Below are 16,482 nucleotides of genomic sequence, written 5' to 3'. Positions count from 1 at the left end.
TAGGTAAGGTTTTAGTGTAAACCATCTAACTCGGCATGCTCACCGCTTTAACTAGCTCTTCCCTGTTTCAACTTTCGCGCTTTGAGGCATCTCGTCTGCTGGAACATTTCTATGCGTCTCCCAACCGGGAATTCCATACCCTTCTAATCCGAAGGAGCAGATTACTCGACCAGCATGCCCCCAGGCCAACAAGCCCAACTCTGCTGCTCTCAATCCTATGTACGCCTCCGAGGTCCCCCCGATAGACGGCCTCCGACGATCTCACGTGGCATAGGCGTTGCGTGTTTCATGCCATCGGCTGATCAACCACCCATCTCAACCGGCCAAAGAGCAAAGGAACGTACCGCCCAAGGACGATACCTTTTCAACCAGTTGATTCACTACTTCCATCCCCGGACATTGCCCGATACTGATCATGTGTTCGATGATGCTTTAACGGCATTTATCATGACAAGTATTGCCCCGAGTGAGAGGTCGGTGGAGTCAAGCCTACATTACTGGCTAATTTTCCTTAAATTCATCGTTCAGAAACTGCACTTACACAGGGAAGTGCCTGATCTTAGCGAAGACGACAAGCAGGAGAGAAGAAGGTGTGTTCAGTATAAGTGGCAGCGGAGTATCCTGGTTTTATTAATATTGTGTTCGTGGTAGGTTGTGGTGGGCAAGCTATATCATTGACCGGCACACGGCCTTGTCATTCAATGCACGCCCGCGCATCACAGACCATGAATGCCTCCTTCTTCCGACCCCACGCCCAGATGCAGAATGGAACCAGCCCGGTCCACTACTTCCTTGGCCTGACTGGCGAAGTCAAGATGCCATGATATTAAGCTATCAAGTGCAAAGCTTGGATATGCTTGGTCTCTTCCTCCCATTGTCAAGGTAGGTTGGCCTATTCATCGATAAGCGCCGCTTCCCCAGTATTCAAAGGGCTGAGCCAGACCCAGGATATTGGGGGAAATAGTGGAATATCGCTTCCTCAGCGATCATTCCACTTTCAACACGGGACAGGGCTTCCTGAATGCGATCCAAAAGAATATAGTAGAAAATCTCGACGTCTGGTCTCGTTCATTCATCGCCTTAGTGGGTCCGGACTTCTGCAGAATCGCGGAGCCAGGATATGAGTTCTCTCCAGCCCTAGAGATCCCGACGGTGGCTTACTATGGCTTTCACATGTATCATTGCATGTTCGTACTGCTACATGGTCCAATGGATGTGGTGCGGATGTATCAGGATCATGCATGGCAGGCATCCTCGGAATTTCTCGCGGCTGGGGAACATGCTGTAGCCTGTGCTAATGTGAGTGTCTTTTGTTGCACCAAATGCTGATAACTATCAGAGCTTTTTGGCAAAAACGATGATAATAACTAACTTGTTTTCGGGATCAGATCGCACGGTACATTTTACGGATTGATCCACGGCTGTGTCTGATGTACAGGTTTTTCGGAACGTACTTTCTACAATCCTCGTTCATCTTCCTCATATTGGCACAGAAATTGGGTCGACAGTCCGACGATCTAATTTTACGAAATTGCACGATCAACCTTCAAGTCCTCGACATGTTTGTAGCAGCCACGAACATGGACTACCAGCGCACTTTTGCCAAGCTCCTGCGCCGAGCTTTGTCGTGTAACATGGAGGATTCCGCGGGAAGTGCTCCCGGCGATGGCCAACCCGTGGCTGAATACGTGGGCGTACCGCAATCATCACTGGACCCGGAAATGCTCCGTTACCGCTGGGTCCCCGGTTATACGGGCCTGTGGATAGGCCCGGAAGACCGAGGATGGGTTGGACACAACAACAGCTAGACGCTACTGTGGTTGGTGCCTTCGCGGCCGTCAACAAAGCAACAAATCCAAGCCTATTCTATCAGTCCGGGCTTTCATATCCGCGAGGTGGCTATCATAGATCTAGAAAACATGCCCCGAACCCGCCAGTGCTTTTATGAGTTGTTGCGCAGAAGCCCAGTATGTCTCCAGAAGATGGAATCTGCGCAGCCTCTCTGTCCAAGCCTGATTTGTTTCCATATGAACCAATGACACTGTCCTGTCGCTACCATAGACAGTTGCGCAGCCGGCCTGGCTACTGACCGACGGGGCCGTGATGAATCGGACCCAATCCTCTTGGATGCGCTCCACCAGGCCAGCATTGGTCTCAACGTTGGCAGGTAGAGCCTCATCTGCAACTCGTAACGCCTCCGCGATGCAGTCATATATATAGATCAAATCCACACAGTGCTGAGCCAATCCATAACGGGGCCCTGGGAATGGATTGCCCACGCTCATGCGGTATGAGTGCACCGCTGTAGGGCGGGCCGTGCTTCCTGAATCCTTGTCTCTGGATTTCTCCCAGCCCATCAGCTCTTGCCTTGCGCATTGCACTGGATATCCAAACTGTATGTCCGTCAACAACTGGAGAACTCTTTTCCGAAGGTCGGACACCGGCACATCTGGTTGAAGACCATAGGCCTGATAAACCTTATCCATAAACTCTGTTGACGTTACTTGATCCGCTAAGAGTTCTTCGAGGTGTGGAAAGCTTTGAATCTTGCCCACCTCACCCAAGTGTATTACAGCCTGTCTCTTGTTAGCTTGTCCTTGGGTAACCCACGATGGTATTGGGCTTGCTGACCTCGACGTCTGTGTCACCAATCAAGGCCGAGATTACTCCAGCATCTTGGGTGGGCGTATCACTCGGGGATATGGCCTCATTATCAGCGAAGTGAATCCTCCAGCGACCATTTGGCTTCTGTGAGATAGTCAAGTCATCGACCACGAGAGGGCAGACAATAGAACCCAACTGGCCAGTCGCTCGCAGGATTTCTGACGGGGCGATGGTGGCCATGAATGCGATGCGGGAGGAAGCGTCGCCGGTCGGGGCTCCTAAATGCTGACAAAAGGCCTCCCACCGTGCGTCGGCGACTGCCATGGGGATGGGCCCGAGCACCCCGACGGCCCCGGACTGGATGATTCCGCGCTGGACTAAGGGCTCGCCTTTCCCCCGGATTGCTTCCAATACGTGTGCATGAGACGAGCTTCCGCCAGCAGACTGACCACCGATGGTGATCCGGGTCGCATCGCCCCCAAATGCGCCAATGTTCTGGCGCACCCAGAGGATGGCAATTCGCTGATCGCCTAGTCCAAAATTGCATCCTTTCTGTTGAACGTCTGGTTGGGCGTGGATGATGTCCGATGAACCCGCAAATCCGAACATATTTAGGCGATAATTAATGGTGGCTACAATCATCGGGGTACCCATCGCGACCGATCTCTTAACAAGGCGGGCCGGATCTATAAGCGAGTCAGTGAATCTGGCCCTGGCTGGCCTAATAGTTCATGTCGAGGACTCACCCCACATGGGATCTGTGCCAGCACCGAAGCTATAAGCCCCGCCATGAATATATATATAGACGGGCAGTTTGACGGCATGGGCGTCGAAGCCAGCCGCAGCCAGGGACGCGGGACTCGGTCTGGTGATAAAGAGGTTGAGACAATCGAATTCCGATTCCGCGACATCGCTGGGGAACTCTAGATAGGATTGAAACTCGTCGCTGTTGTTGGGTTCCTGTGGCTGGGGGCAGCGTGGCCTGAAGAACCGACCGAGTTAGCAGGCCCAACTGGATGTATTTATCCGCCGTTGCTGGGATGGACTCACCCGTTGCGAGTCGCATCGAAGACATCTTGAGGCAATCGATCACGGAGCACCGCATGCTGCCACCTCGCCGGTACAATGCCATACGGGATTCCCCGAAATTCCTCAATTCCGGGGATGGCTGATTTCCGACCGACGACACGTTGGAGATGGGAGGGCGACGTCTGGGCCGGAACGGTGATGACCAAGGGTTCCGTCATTGACGAGGCGGGAGCCTGGCCAGGTTCCTCGGGCACCCAATGCTGACGCACTGCAGTGGCCATGATGTAGGTCTAGAATGGGAGAGACGATTGAAGTCGGAACAGGCCTGGGTTGGGGCGGCTAAGGATTTATACCTGTCGGGTGGCTCTCATGGAGTCATCGACGCCGGCTGCACGTTGCATCGCGCCAGTGGATCCCCGTCCATTCCGCCACAAGGCTAATTGCCCAAACCGCCCAATCAGCATTGCTGTTCGGACCGCGCCGGTGAACTCTAGTCGGCCATTTGGATTGGGGGCGTTCGGCGAATTCGAGGTTTTCGGCTGAGGATGCCTTCTCCGCAACCCCGGCTTTGGCCTAAGCGAAATCTGGGGAGTGTGGGATAAACTCATCCCCAAGCCGCCCTCGTATAAACTATAAAGAGCGCCCCCGAGGACGGGCATGCCTTTCTCTCTACTCTTTTCTTCAGGCTTTGTTCCACTTCTTCACTATCTTTGGCGACATGACGGATCAAACGTCGGCTACCTCCGCCGCCCGGGCTGAATGGCGTGCCATTGCCATTTGCTTGTTCATCACGATTGCAGCTTTCCAATTCGGCTTTGACTCGTCCTATTATTCTGGTACGTACGATGCTCGGGCCCTGAATGGTGGTCTTCCTGCGCGCCCTGGCTCTAGCACATCGTACTGGTACCTACGCTGACCGCTGATTCACATCTTGCATCAGGTATCCTGGTCATGGAACCCTTTATTAAGGCCTATGGACATTATGATCACGCGACCGGCGGTTATATCCTTAGCTCCAGTATCCAGTCTCTGACCACCAGCATCATCAATGTCGGCGAACTCGTCGGAGCCGTATCATCCTACCTGGTGGATGACCGGATTGGCCGTCGCGGGGGCCTGTTTGTTTCGAGCACGTTTGTGGTACTTGGTGTGGTCTTCCAGGTTGCTGCTGATAAGCTCGCTTTGTTGATTGTTGGGCGACTACTTCTCGGTACGTCTCAGCCTGCCATCTCTAACATATTATAACCCTGACTGACTGATCACCAGGGTATGCCGTGGGTCTGATCTCCTGCTTGGTGCCCTTGTATGTCGCCGACTGTGCTCCAGCCCGGTTTCGTGGAGCCCTGGTCTCTCTCTACCAATTCGACGTCGGCCTCGGGCTGCTGCTGGGTGTCATTGTCGACAACGCTACCAAGAATCGCAACGACAGTGGCGCATATCGAATCCCCATGGCAGTTCAGCTAGTCTTTCCCGTCATCCTGGTCCCCGGATTGATTTTGTTTGCCCCCGAATCTCCGCGCTGGCTCTTGACCAAAGGAAAGATCGAGCAAGCCCGTGCAGCTCTGCGTCGTTTACACGGAAACCGTCCCGACCTGATTGAGAGTGAGATTCTGCACATCTCGGGAATGATTGAAGAAGAGCGCCGCGTGGAAAGTTCCTGGCGAGATCTGCTCCGCTGGACCCCTGACGGTCGCAAAGCATACCTAGGCATGGCCCTACAGGGTAAGTTGGCTTGGACCGACCCTTGATTGCAAATTCCAAACCATGCTGACATTTCTCACTACAGCCTGGCAACAAGCTTCCGGGATCAACTTTATCACCAGCTACGGCATTGTATTCTTTACTGCCATCGGCATGACAAATACCTTCCTGATCCAAATGGGCCTGTACCTGGTCCCTATGCCAGCAGTGTGGCTCAATCAATACTGCGTCGAGCGTTTTGGTCGTCGTCCCATGCTCCTGCTCTCCTGTACCCTGGTTGCTGTGGTGTTGTCGATTGTCGGCGGAACGGGAACTGCGAACCATAAAACAATGGCTTTGGACCGCACGATCGTCGCGATGGTCTACATCTTCATGATCGTCTACAATCTCTCCCTGGGCCCCGCCGTCTGGGTGGTTACCTCGGAGATCTCTACTGGCCCTAATCGCAGCAAACTCATGGCTACCTCGACCGGAACTAATTGGTTCTGCAGCTGGATGGTGACTTTCACTTTCCCGTATCTCTTCAATGCCGATGCAGCTGGTCTTAGCGCCCGAGTCGGATTTATCTACGGCAGCTTGATGGTCGCGGCTGCCGTGTGGGTCTTCTTTCTACTACCGGAAACTTCAGGCAGGACACTAGAGGAAATCCAGGTGTTGTTCCAGAATGGTGTCCCGGCTTGGAAGTTCAAGTGTATGTACCGATTTCCCAATCTCCCTTGGATATGTTTCTCAATGGCACTGGCTAACTAGTCCTTGCAGCGTATGATATTTCTGAGGTCCCCGGGTCATCTGCCATCGAGGAAAAGAAAGAAGCCCATGCCATGGAAGTGGAGGAAGTCTAGGAAGAAGGACCTGATTTTCCTTTTTCTGGATTGTCCGATTCATATTCTAGATCAAGCAATAGATCGCCTATTCTAGGCAAATGTCAAGTGCGACATGGAAGCGCATACAAGAAAGTATCGATCAAGCGTTTATCCTTGTTCCTTTCTCTTCTTATACTAGATATGTATTCGTTTGACTTCTTTCACTAATGCCAAGATGTAACGTATCTTGTGTTGATATAGAACGGGTTCAATCATCACCTAGATAAGATTCCTGACCTAGTTAGCAAGTGGAAGGGTTTCTTTGATGTTTTTAGCATGTGTGGCAATTTATTCCTGCCTCTGAGAAAGTAAGTAAAGGTTAGCCCGAGAGGATTTTGGGAAGGGCGGAACATCCTGTTCGATTTCTATGTGCTATCACGTTTGAGCTTATAATTAAGCATTAGCAAGTACGTCTGTGATGTCTCTAAGGTTTCATCTTGTCCTGCCGGTTAATTGCGGTGCCCACTGTGTCGAAGCCTTCATATACACGACAAGGTTGTTCCAGCCCAATATCGGGTTGCGGCGTTGGCCGGTCATTGTTGTGGCGTAGGTCTTGTAGCTTGAATAATGGGATTCGGACGGCACGGGCAATGACGTTCTTCCCAAACAGACCGTGTTTTTTTTGGAGTACCTTTCCGCTGTAGCTGAGATTAAATTGCTGCATGTAGAGTGTGTGGATCGGACTGTGAGCCGCCGCTAGGTGAGGTATTTCGAGGCGTGTTGGAGGCGTGGAATCAGGAGAAGATTCCATGTTAAGACAACGGGTAAAGGAAGTGCCCTGTTCGGGTACGTTTCACGGCCAAGGGCCTTGTAGCGGGGGAGTAAGACCAAATATTGATCTGAAGGAGTAACACCAATGAATTAGACTTGTGTAGTTTGAATAAGCTTATCCGGTATGCTATACATACCTTGGGATTAGCCCCAGTACGAGTCATGGTATGAAGCTAGAACTGTGCTTGGTTGGCCGAGTGTGGAGGATCGACCAGGCTCAGAAAAAATCGAGGTAGACGACGGCTCTATGCATTGTACAAAACTTGTGCATGTTGCGCCCTGAGCACACAATGACGTGACATCACTACCGGCTATACTCTTTGCACTCCTTTTGCCCGGAGTAGCCTTGTACAAGGAATAGCTTAACGGCATTATGCTCAGCCCTCGATGTCCTGAGACCCCAACACGACCCTTCAACGAATGATCCGAGGTTGCGGTGAAGATCGGCCGGTTGATCAACGGTCTGATTTTTGGGTCCGGGCGCTTTGTTTACATGAAACCCCAAAGTCCTCAGGTAGGATTTGCACAAGCCGTTCGATACGTGACCCTTGGCATTCTCTCGAAGACTGTTGCGGGCTGACAAGCCATGGGGTTTCAGTGGACGACCCAAAAACGTGGCCGGGATGTGAAACACGCCGTTGGTGTCGGCGCCATAAACTCACCCACTCTCCCGCACATGCCTACATTCAGGGTCTTTTCAGAGTCCTCGGCATGCAACCCGTGCTTCACACTTTACCTGGCCCACGGTTTGCAAAAGTTGGATTTGAGTTACCGTGCCGTATACCAACCACTGGTGCCTGAAACAGGATACGGCGGAACCCGAGCATTCTCTGGGCATCGAGGACGAAATGCCCTCAGATGGCAATTCCCCCGGTTTCAGTGGGACACGTCCAGGAGATAAATACTAGAAGCACTGCCCATGAGCGACAATATTGACTTGATATTCATCCTCACCATCCAGCCACTCATCATAATGCACCTTGGACTCTTCCTCCTTAGCCTCGCGGGCCTTGCCGCTGCGAGTCCTGTGGGACTCGCGGAACGCCAGTGTAAGCGGTCCTCGTTCGTCCGTTGCTTCCCCGGCTAACAATTCAGTCTCCTCCGATGGCAACGAACTGCGTCAAGGCTCTTGCAAACCCATTATCTTCATCTTTGCCCGGGCGTCTACCGAGCCTGGCTTGCTCGTAAGTAACCCCCTCCCCGAGTTCCCCTGAATGGAAGAACTCACAAAAGACAAAGGGTATTTCCACGGGACCCGCGGTCTGTAATAACCTGAAAATGGCCAAAGCCGGGCAGGTCATCTGTCAGGGTGTGGGGCCGGCCTACACGGCAGATCTCATGTCCAATGCTCTACCGGACAACACTTCCCCCGCGGCTATCAGCGAGTCCGAGAGTCTCTTCAAGCTGGCTGCTTCCAAGTGCCCCGATAGTCAAATCTTGGCGGGTGGATATAGGTCAGTTCCGCGTTTACTTTGGGCAGCCATGGAGTGCACCGCTAATATTCCGACAGTCAGGGAACGGCGGTTATGGATGACTCGATCAAGCAACTCCCCGACGACGTCAAGGATAAGATCAAGGGTGTCGTGCTTTTCGGATACACCCGCAACGCCCAGGAACATGGACAAATCGGCAACTTCCCCAAGGACAAAGTCAAGATCTACTGTGCTGCGGGTGATATGGTCTGCGATGGCACCCTCCTTGTCCTGCCCGCGCATTTCAGCTATATTATGAACACGGGCGAGGCGTCGAAGTGGCTGGAGTCCAAGCTTGGTGATACTTCCACTTCCTCACAAACTTCTTCCTCCTCCAGCACGACGTCGGGCGATTCTTCCTCGGAGTCCTCCTCCGCGGCCGGACTCAGCGGATTGAGCGGGCTTAGTGCGTTGAGCGGGCTGGGTGGCTCATCCAGCTCCGGCGACTCATCTGGCTCCAGTGGCCTGTCCGGGTTGTCATCGTTCTTGTGAGGGACTCCAATCTACCCGGTCAAAAAGTTGACGATGTACACGAGGTATGAATGGGAGGTATCGGGCCATTCAAGCCTGGTGTTAAGTGAGCAGCGATGATGGTACTTCTCTTTAGCTGTGTGATAATTTGCACTCTAATTGCGCGGCCTTGGCCCTCCTTTGCTCCGAGGGCCACCAAGTTTTTCTTTTGGAGCCTGCGTGTATTTTTGGTCCTTCTGTTATTTTCCACAAGTCCCTGGTTGGATAGTATGTTCTTTTCTTGGGTACACCTTCCTTATTTTACCCCTGGCTTCCCCTGTTGGTCCCCCTCCAAGATCCGCATGGCGTTGGAGACGCCAGAACAGGTGGTTAAGCCATCGCCATATTATCCCCACAATTGGCTATAGATTCTGCAATCAACATCCCTGTATTGTGGGCATGTGATATTCTTAGTTGAAATTGCATGCGATTCACAGTTCATTGTACGCGCATTGAGTGCTGATATGCCAGGATTTTATCAAGCATCAGGCGAGCTTAGACAAAAGATGGGTGTACTCGATCCTCGATCATCTGCCGGGTTTCTCTTGGACGGACGGGGGAGGAAACTCAGCACGATCCAGACGGTACTGCACAAACAGCGCAATGTTCCCGTTGAGCTCACGATTCTCAAGGCGGACAGACAGTACGCTCGGGGTATTTAGGACCTGCTGGATGGGAGTGGGCGACTGGCTAGCAGCAGCTTGGTGCGGTTGAAGTCGCCGAAGTCGGCCAGGTACGCGGTGGGCCGAAGCCATTCCTGGAGGGCGGCAATCACAGCTGGGCGCTGGGCCCGGGGATCGGCGAGCAAGCTGACAGTGGGAAGAAAGAGAAGGCGACCTGGGGGAGGGGAAACTAAGTAGCCAACTGATCCCTGTAGAGCTCTGACTTACCTCTAGGCTGACATGCCCGCCGGGGGACCGTATGAAAACGTTCTCCGCCATAATAGTGTGTACGAGGGGTCTTCACATGGCAGTACAGAAATAGCCCGGCATTAGCAGAGTGGAGGTCTGCTTCTGGGAAGTGGTGAGAAGCAATGGAAATCGGAGGTGGGAGGAGACAGAGAGATGGATCGAAACAAGTCCAAGAGCACAAAGTGACAAACGGTCAAAACACACATCGTGCCCAAACAGGCTAGCGGCTACTGTCCCGACATTAATGCCTGAGGCAACAGCTCTCTGGACATCTGCCTGGCGAATCTGGCATCGATATTCAGGCTGTCCATAGCTACGTACCATCTGCCGTACCATCTTCTGCCCGTCGATTGTGATGGCTGACCAGACCTGTCCGCCCACACTACATGTACCGGGATTTGCATTTCTGATGGTCACCACGGCTGTGCGGATGGGGTTTCTGCCGGACTGAAGATAACCTTACTGCTCGCAAAGCCATCGGATTTATCAGCAGACGTCATGGTCTTTGGCCGGCAATCATCAAGGCATTCGGCATCGGTTGTGGATCCGGCACCGTGTCTCAACATTTGCATGCCATTGTCACGGAGATCAGAAGGAACAGGTAGTCTTGTCCAAGATACATCTTCGGCCACGGGCCTGAAAGGTGCAGCGTACCATAGCAATGCCCAAACATTGTCTGCCACACGAAGATAGGTCCTCAGAGCGTGGAGTGGTTCACTCAGGACAAGGACTTTGAGCATGGCAGGGAAGGCAGCTCGCGCAAGAGTAAACGCTTAAAAAGATGATTATAGATAAGTCATCACGGAGAGACCTTTCCGACATGCCGATCGTTCCACTGCAACTGCGATCATTTCTGCTTCTTTGGAGTATCCATGCAGAGTCTTTCGTTTTTCCCACCTTGGGGTAGCACATATGACGCATGAATGTTGTTTTCCCACCACATTTCCCCCTTACGCCAGTCCCAACAATGGATGGTCCGAAGTTGAGCAGAAGAGGAGTGCGTGCTGATGGAAGATGGTCACCGGTGACCATTCGCGCACCAGCTTGACTGACTCATGCAGTCCCGCCCACGTTGGCGACTTCCACTGATTGTTGATCCAATCCCGACGATGGGAGGGAAAAGGAAGAGTATCCGGCTTTGCTGAGTGGTGGTCGCCGGGTGCCGGATCAGGTAGATTCGACGAGCGGTGCGGATCCGTCCCTCTGGATGCATTCCGGGTCGGCCATCGCGATCAGCTTGGCGGCCAGTGACAGTGTGGTTCATCGGGCGTGCTGGTCCGTGGATGGACAACGAGATAAGCTCGAGTCGAGATTTGTCATGATATCTTGTCGATCCGCAATGGTTGGTGTTACCCGTTGGCCACGAGGGAGTGGAGCAGTCGAATACGAGACTATATTTACCCCTGTCCACATGGCGATGGAATCCCACATGTCGCGTGGCAGATTTCAAGAGGGGCGCTGAAAGACCGGATATGATCCGGGATGTAATATTGGAGCCTTGGAGGATGTGTGGAATCGTAGCCGCTACCGCTGCAGCAACAGCAGTTGTAGGAGGTGTAGAGCAGTGTTGTTGTGTTGTGGTGTTGTGGTGATGGCGGGAATCCTCCGGCGAGGCAGCACGTGAGCGAGGCGGGTTGCCCCTCCCCGTCTATCGAGTCTCTTTCCCCTTTCTTTTCCAACTCACTGTCACTCTCTATCTACCGGAGTCACCGCTATCTACGCATCATAGTGGCGAGTCATTGTTTGGATCGGAAGAACGTCGGACGGACTAAGAATGGACTAGGAATGCACTACGGAGATGATTCCACTTCGAATTATTCTTCGGTGTTCTAGCGCTACTGCAAGTGCATGCGCGTGGTTAAGCTTTGTTAGCCAGTTGTGGCGCCATGGCCATCCTGCAGAATTCTTCTGCCCCTCTTTTCCTCCGTCCAAACGAAGTAGATACCTGCAGAATCGCCGCCAATATCATCACCAGCCCGTCTATTGACCAAATCGCGCCTGATGGTTGTCTGCACAATTCGTGTCTCTCCCGATTCCTCCCGACATGTGTGTCATGAAAAGGCAGCGTCAGATATTCTCACCATCCCCATATTACAAAGGCGAGGTTCTTTCGGGGGGCTTTCTTTCTTCTCCATTCTAGGCACCAACATGGGATGACTGGACGGACTGGATGGGCCTTGAGAATCGATAGTCTTGCTAGAGTCGCTACCGATGCCAAGCTCTGTCCACCACGTGGGAAGAGGTGGCACCATGCAGGGGTCTCCGCTGGATGGGGCCATGATGATTGGCCTCGTCTCACGTCGACTTGGTGCCTATCTAGATGTACTCCAACTATGCTAGCCTGTGACTAGGCGGTTAGCCCCCTCGCCTCCGATGGTGGAGTGGTGGCAGTCGACGGAAAATCGCATGGAACGGCGGTGCGGTGGGGATCCAAGCCTCTAACCAACCGTCGGCTCGGAGCAAATTCCACCTTCCGGGCGCGGCAGTCCCACGGCGCTGTTTAAATACTTCCCCCCTGCGTGGCTTTCATCGCCATGGTTGGTCTTGACCTCGTGCTTCTCCTTTGCTCTATTTCTCAACACCATGGGTCTGCTGTGCAAGCCTGCTGATCGCCCCTGGGGCATGACCGCCACCGCCATGGCCTTGGTCGGTGCCGCCCACGCGACGGCCCCATCCGTCACCCTCAACCAGGGCCTCGTCCACGGCTTCGAGCAGAACGACACCCATGTCTTCCTGGGAGTCCCGTTTGCCGAGACGACGGCGGGGGAGAACCGCTGGAAGGCGCCCCAGGCTCTGACTTCGTTCGTTGACGGAGAATTCGATGCCACGTCGTACGGCCCTTCTTGCGCCCAGGCCATGTCCGGCACCGCCATCACGGCTCAGAGCGAGGACTGCCTCAACCTGAACATCTGGACCCCGCTGGAGGGCACTGACCTGCCCGTCTTCGTTTATGTCTATGGCGGTGCCATGGTCACGGGCGGCAACAGCAATGCCCAATGGCAGGGCTACAACTTTGCCCGTAAGGATGTCATCTACGTCAACTTCAACTACCGCGAGAGCATCTACGCCTCGCCCAACTCCCCCGAGCTCGAGGACCAGGTCCAGAACTTTGGCATCCTTGATGTCGAAATGGCTGTGCAGTGGGTTTATGACAACATTGAAGGTATGTCTCCTATCTTCCCCCCCCCCACAAGGCAATCGATCGCTGACCCATCCCGCAGCCTTCGGTGGTAACAAGTCGCACATCGTCCTGGGTGGCCACTCCTCGGGTGGTGTGCACGTCGATGACTACCTCTGGACCCACCCTGACACCTTCCTGGCCGGTGCCATTGAGATGTCGGCCAATGCCGAGTCCGGCCCGGCCTATGCCCCGGCTGGGGTGGCCCTGACCCAGGTCGTCGAGGATATGCTGGCGGCCGGTGTCACACTCGGCTGTGATGCCAGCGACTTCACCCTGGACTGCCTGCGCCAGGCGGACACCTACGATTTCCAGACCACTTACTTCAACTCGACCTCCAACACCTGGTTTGCCCCCAACATCGACAACACCACCCGCTTCTCCAACTACACCGAGCGCTTCGCCCAGGGCAACTACCCGAAGACGCTACCCCTGATTGTTGGTAACTCCGATCAGGAGGGCCGCCTCTTTTCCTACGTCTACGCGTCCGAGAACACCAATTTCACCTCGTGGATCCACACCTTCGACGCCGATGTCGCCTGGGTGCCTACTGACGAGCTGCTGGATGCGTACGATATTGCCGATTACTCGTCTGTCTCCTTCATGAGCGGCGCCTGCTACGGCGATGCCCGCTTCCTATGCTCCACAGATTACCTTGTGGACATGCGCTCGAGCGAGCAGTCCACCTGGATCTACCGCTGGTTCGGCAACTACTCGAACGTGCTGGGTATCGCCGATATTGGCCCCTCCCACGGCAGCGAGGTGCCCTTCTTCCACGGCGGCAACGAGTGTTTCTCCAAGCTGAGCGACGTCACCACGGCGGAGCAGGAGCTCGCCGACTACATGAACGACTGGTTTGTGGCCTGGATCAAGGATCCCAGTGCCGGCCCCGGATGGTCCCAGGCTCAGCCTGTCAACGGCCCCCTGGCCCGCCTGGGTGTGCCGGGCAACGAGCTCGCGATCGAGACGAGCACGACGGGCGCCTACAATGGACGGTGCCAAGCCGTCTACAAGCCCAACTTCCCCAAGTACCCGGTGGTGCAGAACCCCGTACTGTTGGACTCGTAGGGGATGGAGGACTAGATACAGAGTACGGAGTAGTACATAATTAATTCACTGTGCACGCGGGGCCCGAATAATTTCCCCCATCAATCCCGACCGTCCTTTCATTTTTCCTTTACGTAGATGGGTGCTGAGTGGTGACCCTGGTGGTATGACCTAATGTGAATGCGAAATTAGCATGTTTTAGATTAAGCGCAATCTTGGCTCGCCGGGGCTGGCGCCAACAGCCGACGTGCCGGCCACATACCGAGGGATTCTGCTGGCACGGTCTTCCAGAAACTTGGAACGTTTCTAGTGGCGTCGGGACTAGTGCGGTAGTGTACACTGTACTTACCCCCTGTGGATCCATCGTGCGATTGTCGTGCAGGATGCAGGAACAGGACGATGGTACAACGCGGACGATGGCCGAAGCCGGGTGGAGAGGCAACCCTAAGCGTCTCCGCCGAAGTTCTGCCTGCCGGCAATGAGCGTGGCCCCGGTGGAGCGGCCCAAGGGCACTATCGACTTTAGGGTCCTAGGACCCAGGGAATCGCCCTTGCAGGTCGCATCTTGATAAGTTGATGCCGGCTGCCCACGGACGAGCAGGCAGAATCCAGGCACCTCACCGTGCTGGCCGACCTGCCCTGATTCTGGTTGAGCTAAACTCAATCTTTAGCACCAAGCCACCACCACCACCACCCAAACCTACCGAGGATTTTTGCATGGCCAGGAGAACCTGTCTCCTGTCGTCCGATGGCTATTAATTGATCCTGAGCTGCAGGATTGCCCCCTCCCAGGCTGTCAGACATGCCTCTTTGTTCCTGCACGTCCCTGCCTTCGTGACTGCTGGGAGGATCGCGCATCCATCGCCATGGCTCGTCCGGATTTTGGCCAAGTGGTATGGAGCCAGCTGCGTCCCCGGTTCAAGATCAAGCTGTTTGCTAACTGTTTTGTCGTTGCGACTCCCAGGTGGCCTGGTACATCTGCACGGTCGTCGCGTGCATTTTCCTCGTGGGTCGATTGATTGTCCGCTGGCGACTCTTGAAGAAGCTCTACCTCGATGACTGCTTCGTGGTGGCGGCGGCGCTGTGCCTGATCGGTGACCTGGCTATCCAGCACTACATGTTCAACCTGGGTATGGCCCTCCATCTATCTACCGTCTACACTGTACATATCTACTACACACAGTAACTACCGGTGATCCGTGCGATATCTAACCACCCGTTTTCCCCCCCACAGGTATGTCCGAGATGGCCAATACGACCGACGCCGAGAAGATCAGCATGCAGAAGGTCAGTTCTGGATCTGCGCACGAGCATCCACCCCAACGCTGACTCCATTTTCTCGGGACAGATGATCATCCCGGGGTCCACCTTGTATGTCACTTCGCTTTGGTTGATCAAGGCCAGCATGGTGTTGTTCTACAAGCGTCTCGCCGACCGCACCAAGTACCAGACCATCTATAACATCACCCTGTTGGTCCTGGGTGCCGCCTGGCTGGTGCTGTTCTTCGATATTGTCTTCAAGTGTTATCCCCCAGACCGCCAGTGGAAGAGTATCTCGGATCCAAAATGTGAGTGGGCGGACTGCAAGCCCAGGTATCAGATACTGACCGGCCGGCAGTGACGTGCTCTGCGAAGCAATCGACGATCAACTACTGGCTCACGATTCTATGTACGGACCCTACCTCTCTCCTTGATGCGGTTGACCATGTGCTAATCGTTCCTGCAGTCAACATCTTCAGTGATGTGTTCAGTAAGGGATCTTCAGGCCGCAGATTGATTGCATTCGGCTAACCATTCAGTTATTTGCCTGCCCATCTCCCAGGTCGCGCGCCTCAAGATGCCTCGGAAGCAGAAACTCGGAGTGATCTCGGTCTTCCTGCTGGGTGTTATTGTTGTCATTACGAGCAGTTCGTCCTCCCTTGAAATCCCCCCGCTCCTCCATTGTTTCGCTTTTGAGCCGGGGCTAACTGGACCAGTCATCCGAGCCATCTACTCGTCCCTCAACCTGCAGATGATTACGTGCACCGTGTCGATGATCGAGACAGCAATCGCCATCATTGCGTCCTGCCTGCCCGTGCTGCGCACTGTGTTTTTTGGTTCCCACTCCCGCACCGGCACATACAGCGGCCGCCGGGGGTACGAGCTGTCCGGTTCCGGGCCCGCGGGGCTGGCCAGCAAACAGCACACGACCGTGTCTATATCACACACGGGCCAGGGGGAATTGTCCCGCCATGACTCGGAGGACGAGCTGGTGAAGGCGACGGGGCCCCCATCGACGGAGGACTCGAATGTGGGGATTTCGGTGACGCGGGAATACTTTGTGCATGAGGGGCAAATGGATGGGCAGCGGTAGGGGACCTAAGGTATCATCTATACAGTAATGTACACCCACAGTGT

The 16,482-nt window shown here is 54.2% G+C and overlaps 7 protein-coding genes across 7 annotated transcripts; 5 read left to right on the top strand and 2 right to left on the bottom strand.

Annotated features, from left to right (window-relative positions):
• Positions 1–174: 174 nt before the first annotated feature.
• BO94DRAFT_461610 (fungal specific transcription factor domain-containing protein) lies at positions 175–1,808 on the top strand (the record flags this gene model as incomplete). Its single annotated transcript, XM_025607939.1, has 4 exons — positions 175–590; positions 652–882; positions 948–1,299; positions 1,389–1,808. 4 exons carry the CDS (start codon positions 175–177, stop codon positions 1,806–1,808), a joined length of 1,419 nt encoding a protein of 472 aa, XP_025469411.1.
• On the bottom strand, positions 1,517–3,433 carry BO94DRAFT_533144 (alpha/beta-hydrolase). The gene is made up of 3 exons (XM_025611272.1): positions 3,351–3,433; positions 2,632–3,290; positions 1,517–2,576 (listed from the first exon to the last, which is right to left on the bottom strand). Exons 1-3 carry the CDS (start codon positions 3,355–3,357, stop codon positions 1,911–1,913), a joined length of 1,332 nt encoding a protein of 443 aa, XP_025469410.1. The 5' UTR covers positions 3,358–3,433; the 3' UTR covers positions 1,517–1,910.
• Positions 3,434–4,351: 918 nt separating this feature from the next.
• BO94DRAFT_461496 (sugar porter family MFS transporter) lies at positions 4,352–6,176 on the top strand (the record flags this gene model as incomplete). Its single annotated transcript, XM_025607931.1, has 5 exons — positions 4,352–4,469; positions 4,574–4,843; positions 4,900–5,355; positions 5,420–6,025; positions 6,094–6,176. 5 exons carry the CDS (start codon positions 4,352–4,354, stop codon positions 6,174–6,176), a joined length of 1,533 nt encoding a protein of 510 aa, XP_025469409.1.
• Positions 6,177–7,941: 1,765 nt separating this feature from the next.
• Positions 7,942–8,932, top strand: BO94DRAFT_461645 (cutinase family protein; the record flags this gene model as incomplete). The annotated part of the gene is made up of 4 exons (XM_025607942.1): positions 7,942–8,017; positions 8,064–8,152; positions 8,208–8,422; positions 8,479–8,932. The coding sequence occupies 4 exons, from the start codon at positions 7,942–7,944 to the stop codon at positions 8,930–8,932; spliced, it is 834 nt and encodes a 277-aa protein (XP_025469408.1).
• Positions 8,933–9,477: 545 nt separating this feature from the next.
• BO94DRAFT_544404 (uncharacterized protein) lies at positions 9,478–10,601 on the bottom strand (the record flags this gene model as incomplete). Its single annotated transcript, XM_025613176.1, has 4 exons — positions 9,478–9,707; positions 9,841–9,910; positions 10,183–10,283; positions 10,325–10,601. The coding sequence occupies 4 exons, from the start codon at positions 10,599–10,601 to the stop codon at positions 9,478–9,480; spliced, it is 678 nt and encodes a 225-aa protein (XP_025469407.1).
• A 1,843-nt stretch (positions 10,602–12,444) lies between these two features.
• Positions 12,445–14,107, top strand: BO94DRAFT_461253 (carboxylesterase; the record flags this gene model as incomplete). Its single annotated transcript, XM_025607917.1, has 2 exons — positions 12,445–13,024; positions 13,083–14,107. The coding sequence occupies 2 exons, from the start codon at positions 12,445–12,447 to the stop codon at positions 14,105–14,107; spliced, it is 1,605 nt and encodes a 534-aa protein (XP_025469406.1).
• Positions 14,108–14,951: 844 nt separating this feature from the next.
• Positions 14,952–16,438, top strand: BO94DRAFT_564448 (uncharacterized protein; the record flags this gene model as incomplete). The annotated part of the gene is made up of 8 exons (XM_025614418.1): positions 14,952–14,978; positions 15,050–15,215; positions 15,320–15,372; positions 15,434–15,653; positions 15,704–15,754; positions 15,812–15,835; positions 15,885–15,992; positions 16,062–16,438. 8 exons carry the CDS (start codon positions 14,952–14,954, stop codon positions 16,436–16,438), a joined length of 1,026 nt encoding a protein of 341 aa, XP_025469405.1.
• Between the last annotated feature and the right edge of the window lie 44 nt (positions 16,439–16,482).

The sequence above is a fragment of the Aspergillus sclerotioniger genome (genome assembly GCF_003184525.1).
Source record: "Aspergillus sclerotioniger CBS 115572 chromosome Unknown BO94scaffold_8, whole genome shotgun sequence".
Classification (NCBI taxonomy): Eukaryota; Fungi; Ascomycota; class Eurotiomycetes; order Eurotiales; family Aspergillaceae; genus Aspergillus; species Aspergillus sclerotioniger.
Note: the sequence above shows the minus strand (reverse complement) of the source record. Positions and strands in the feature narration are given on the sequence as shown.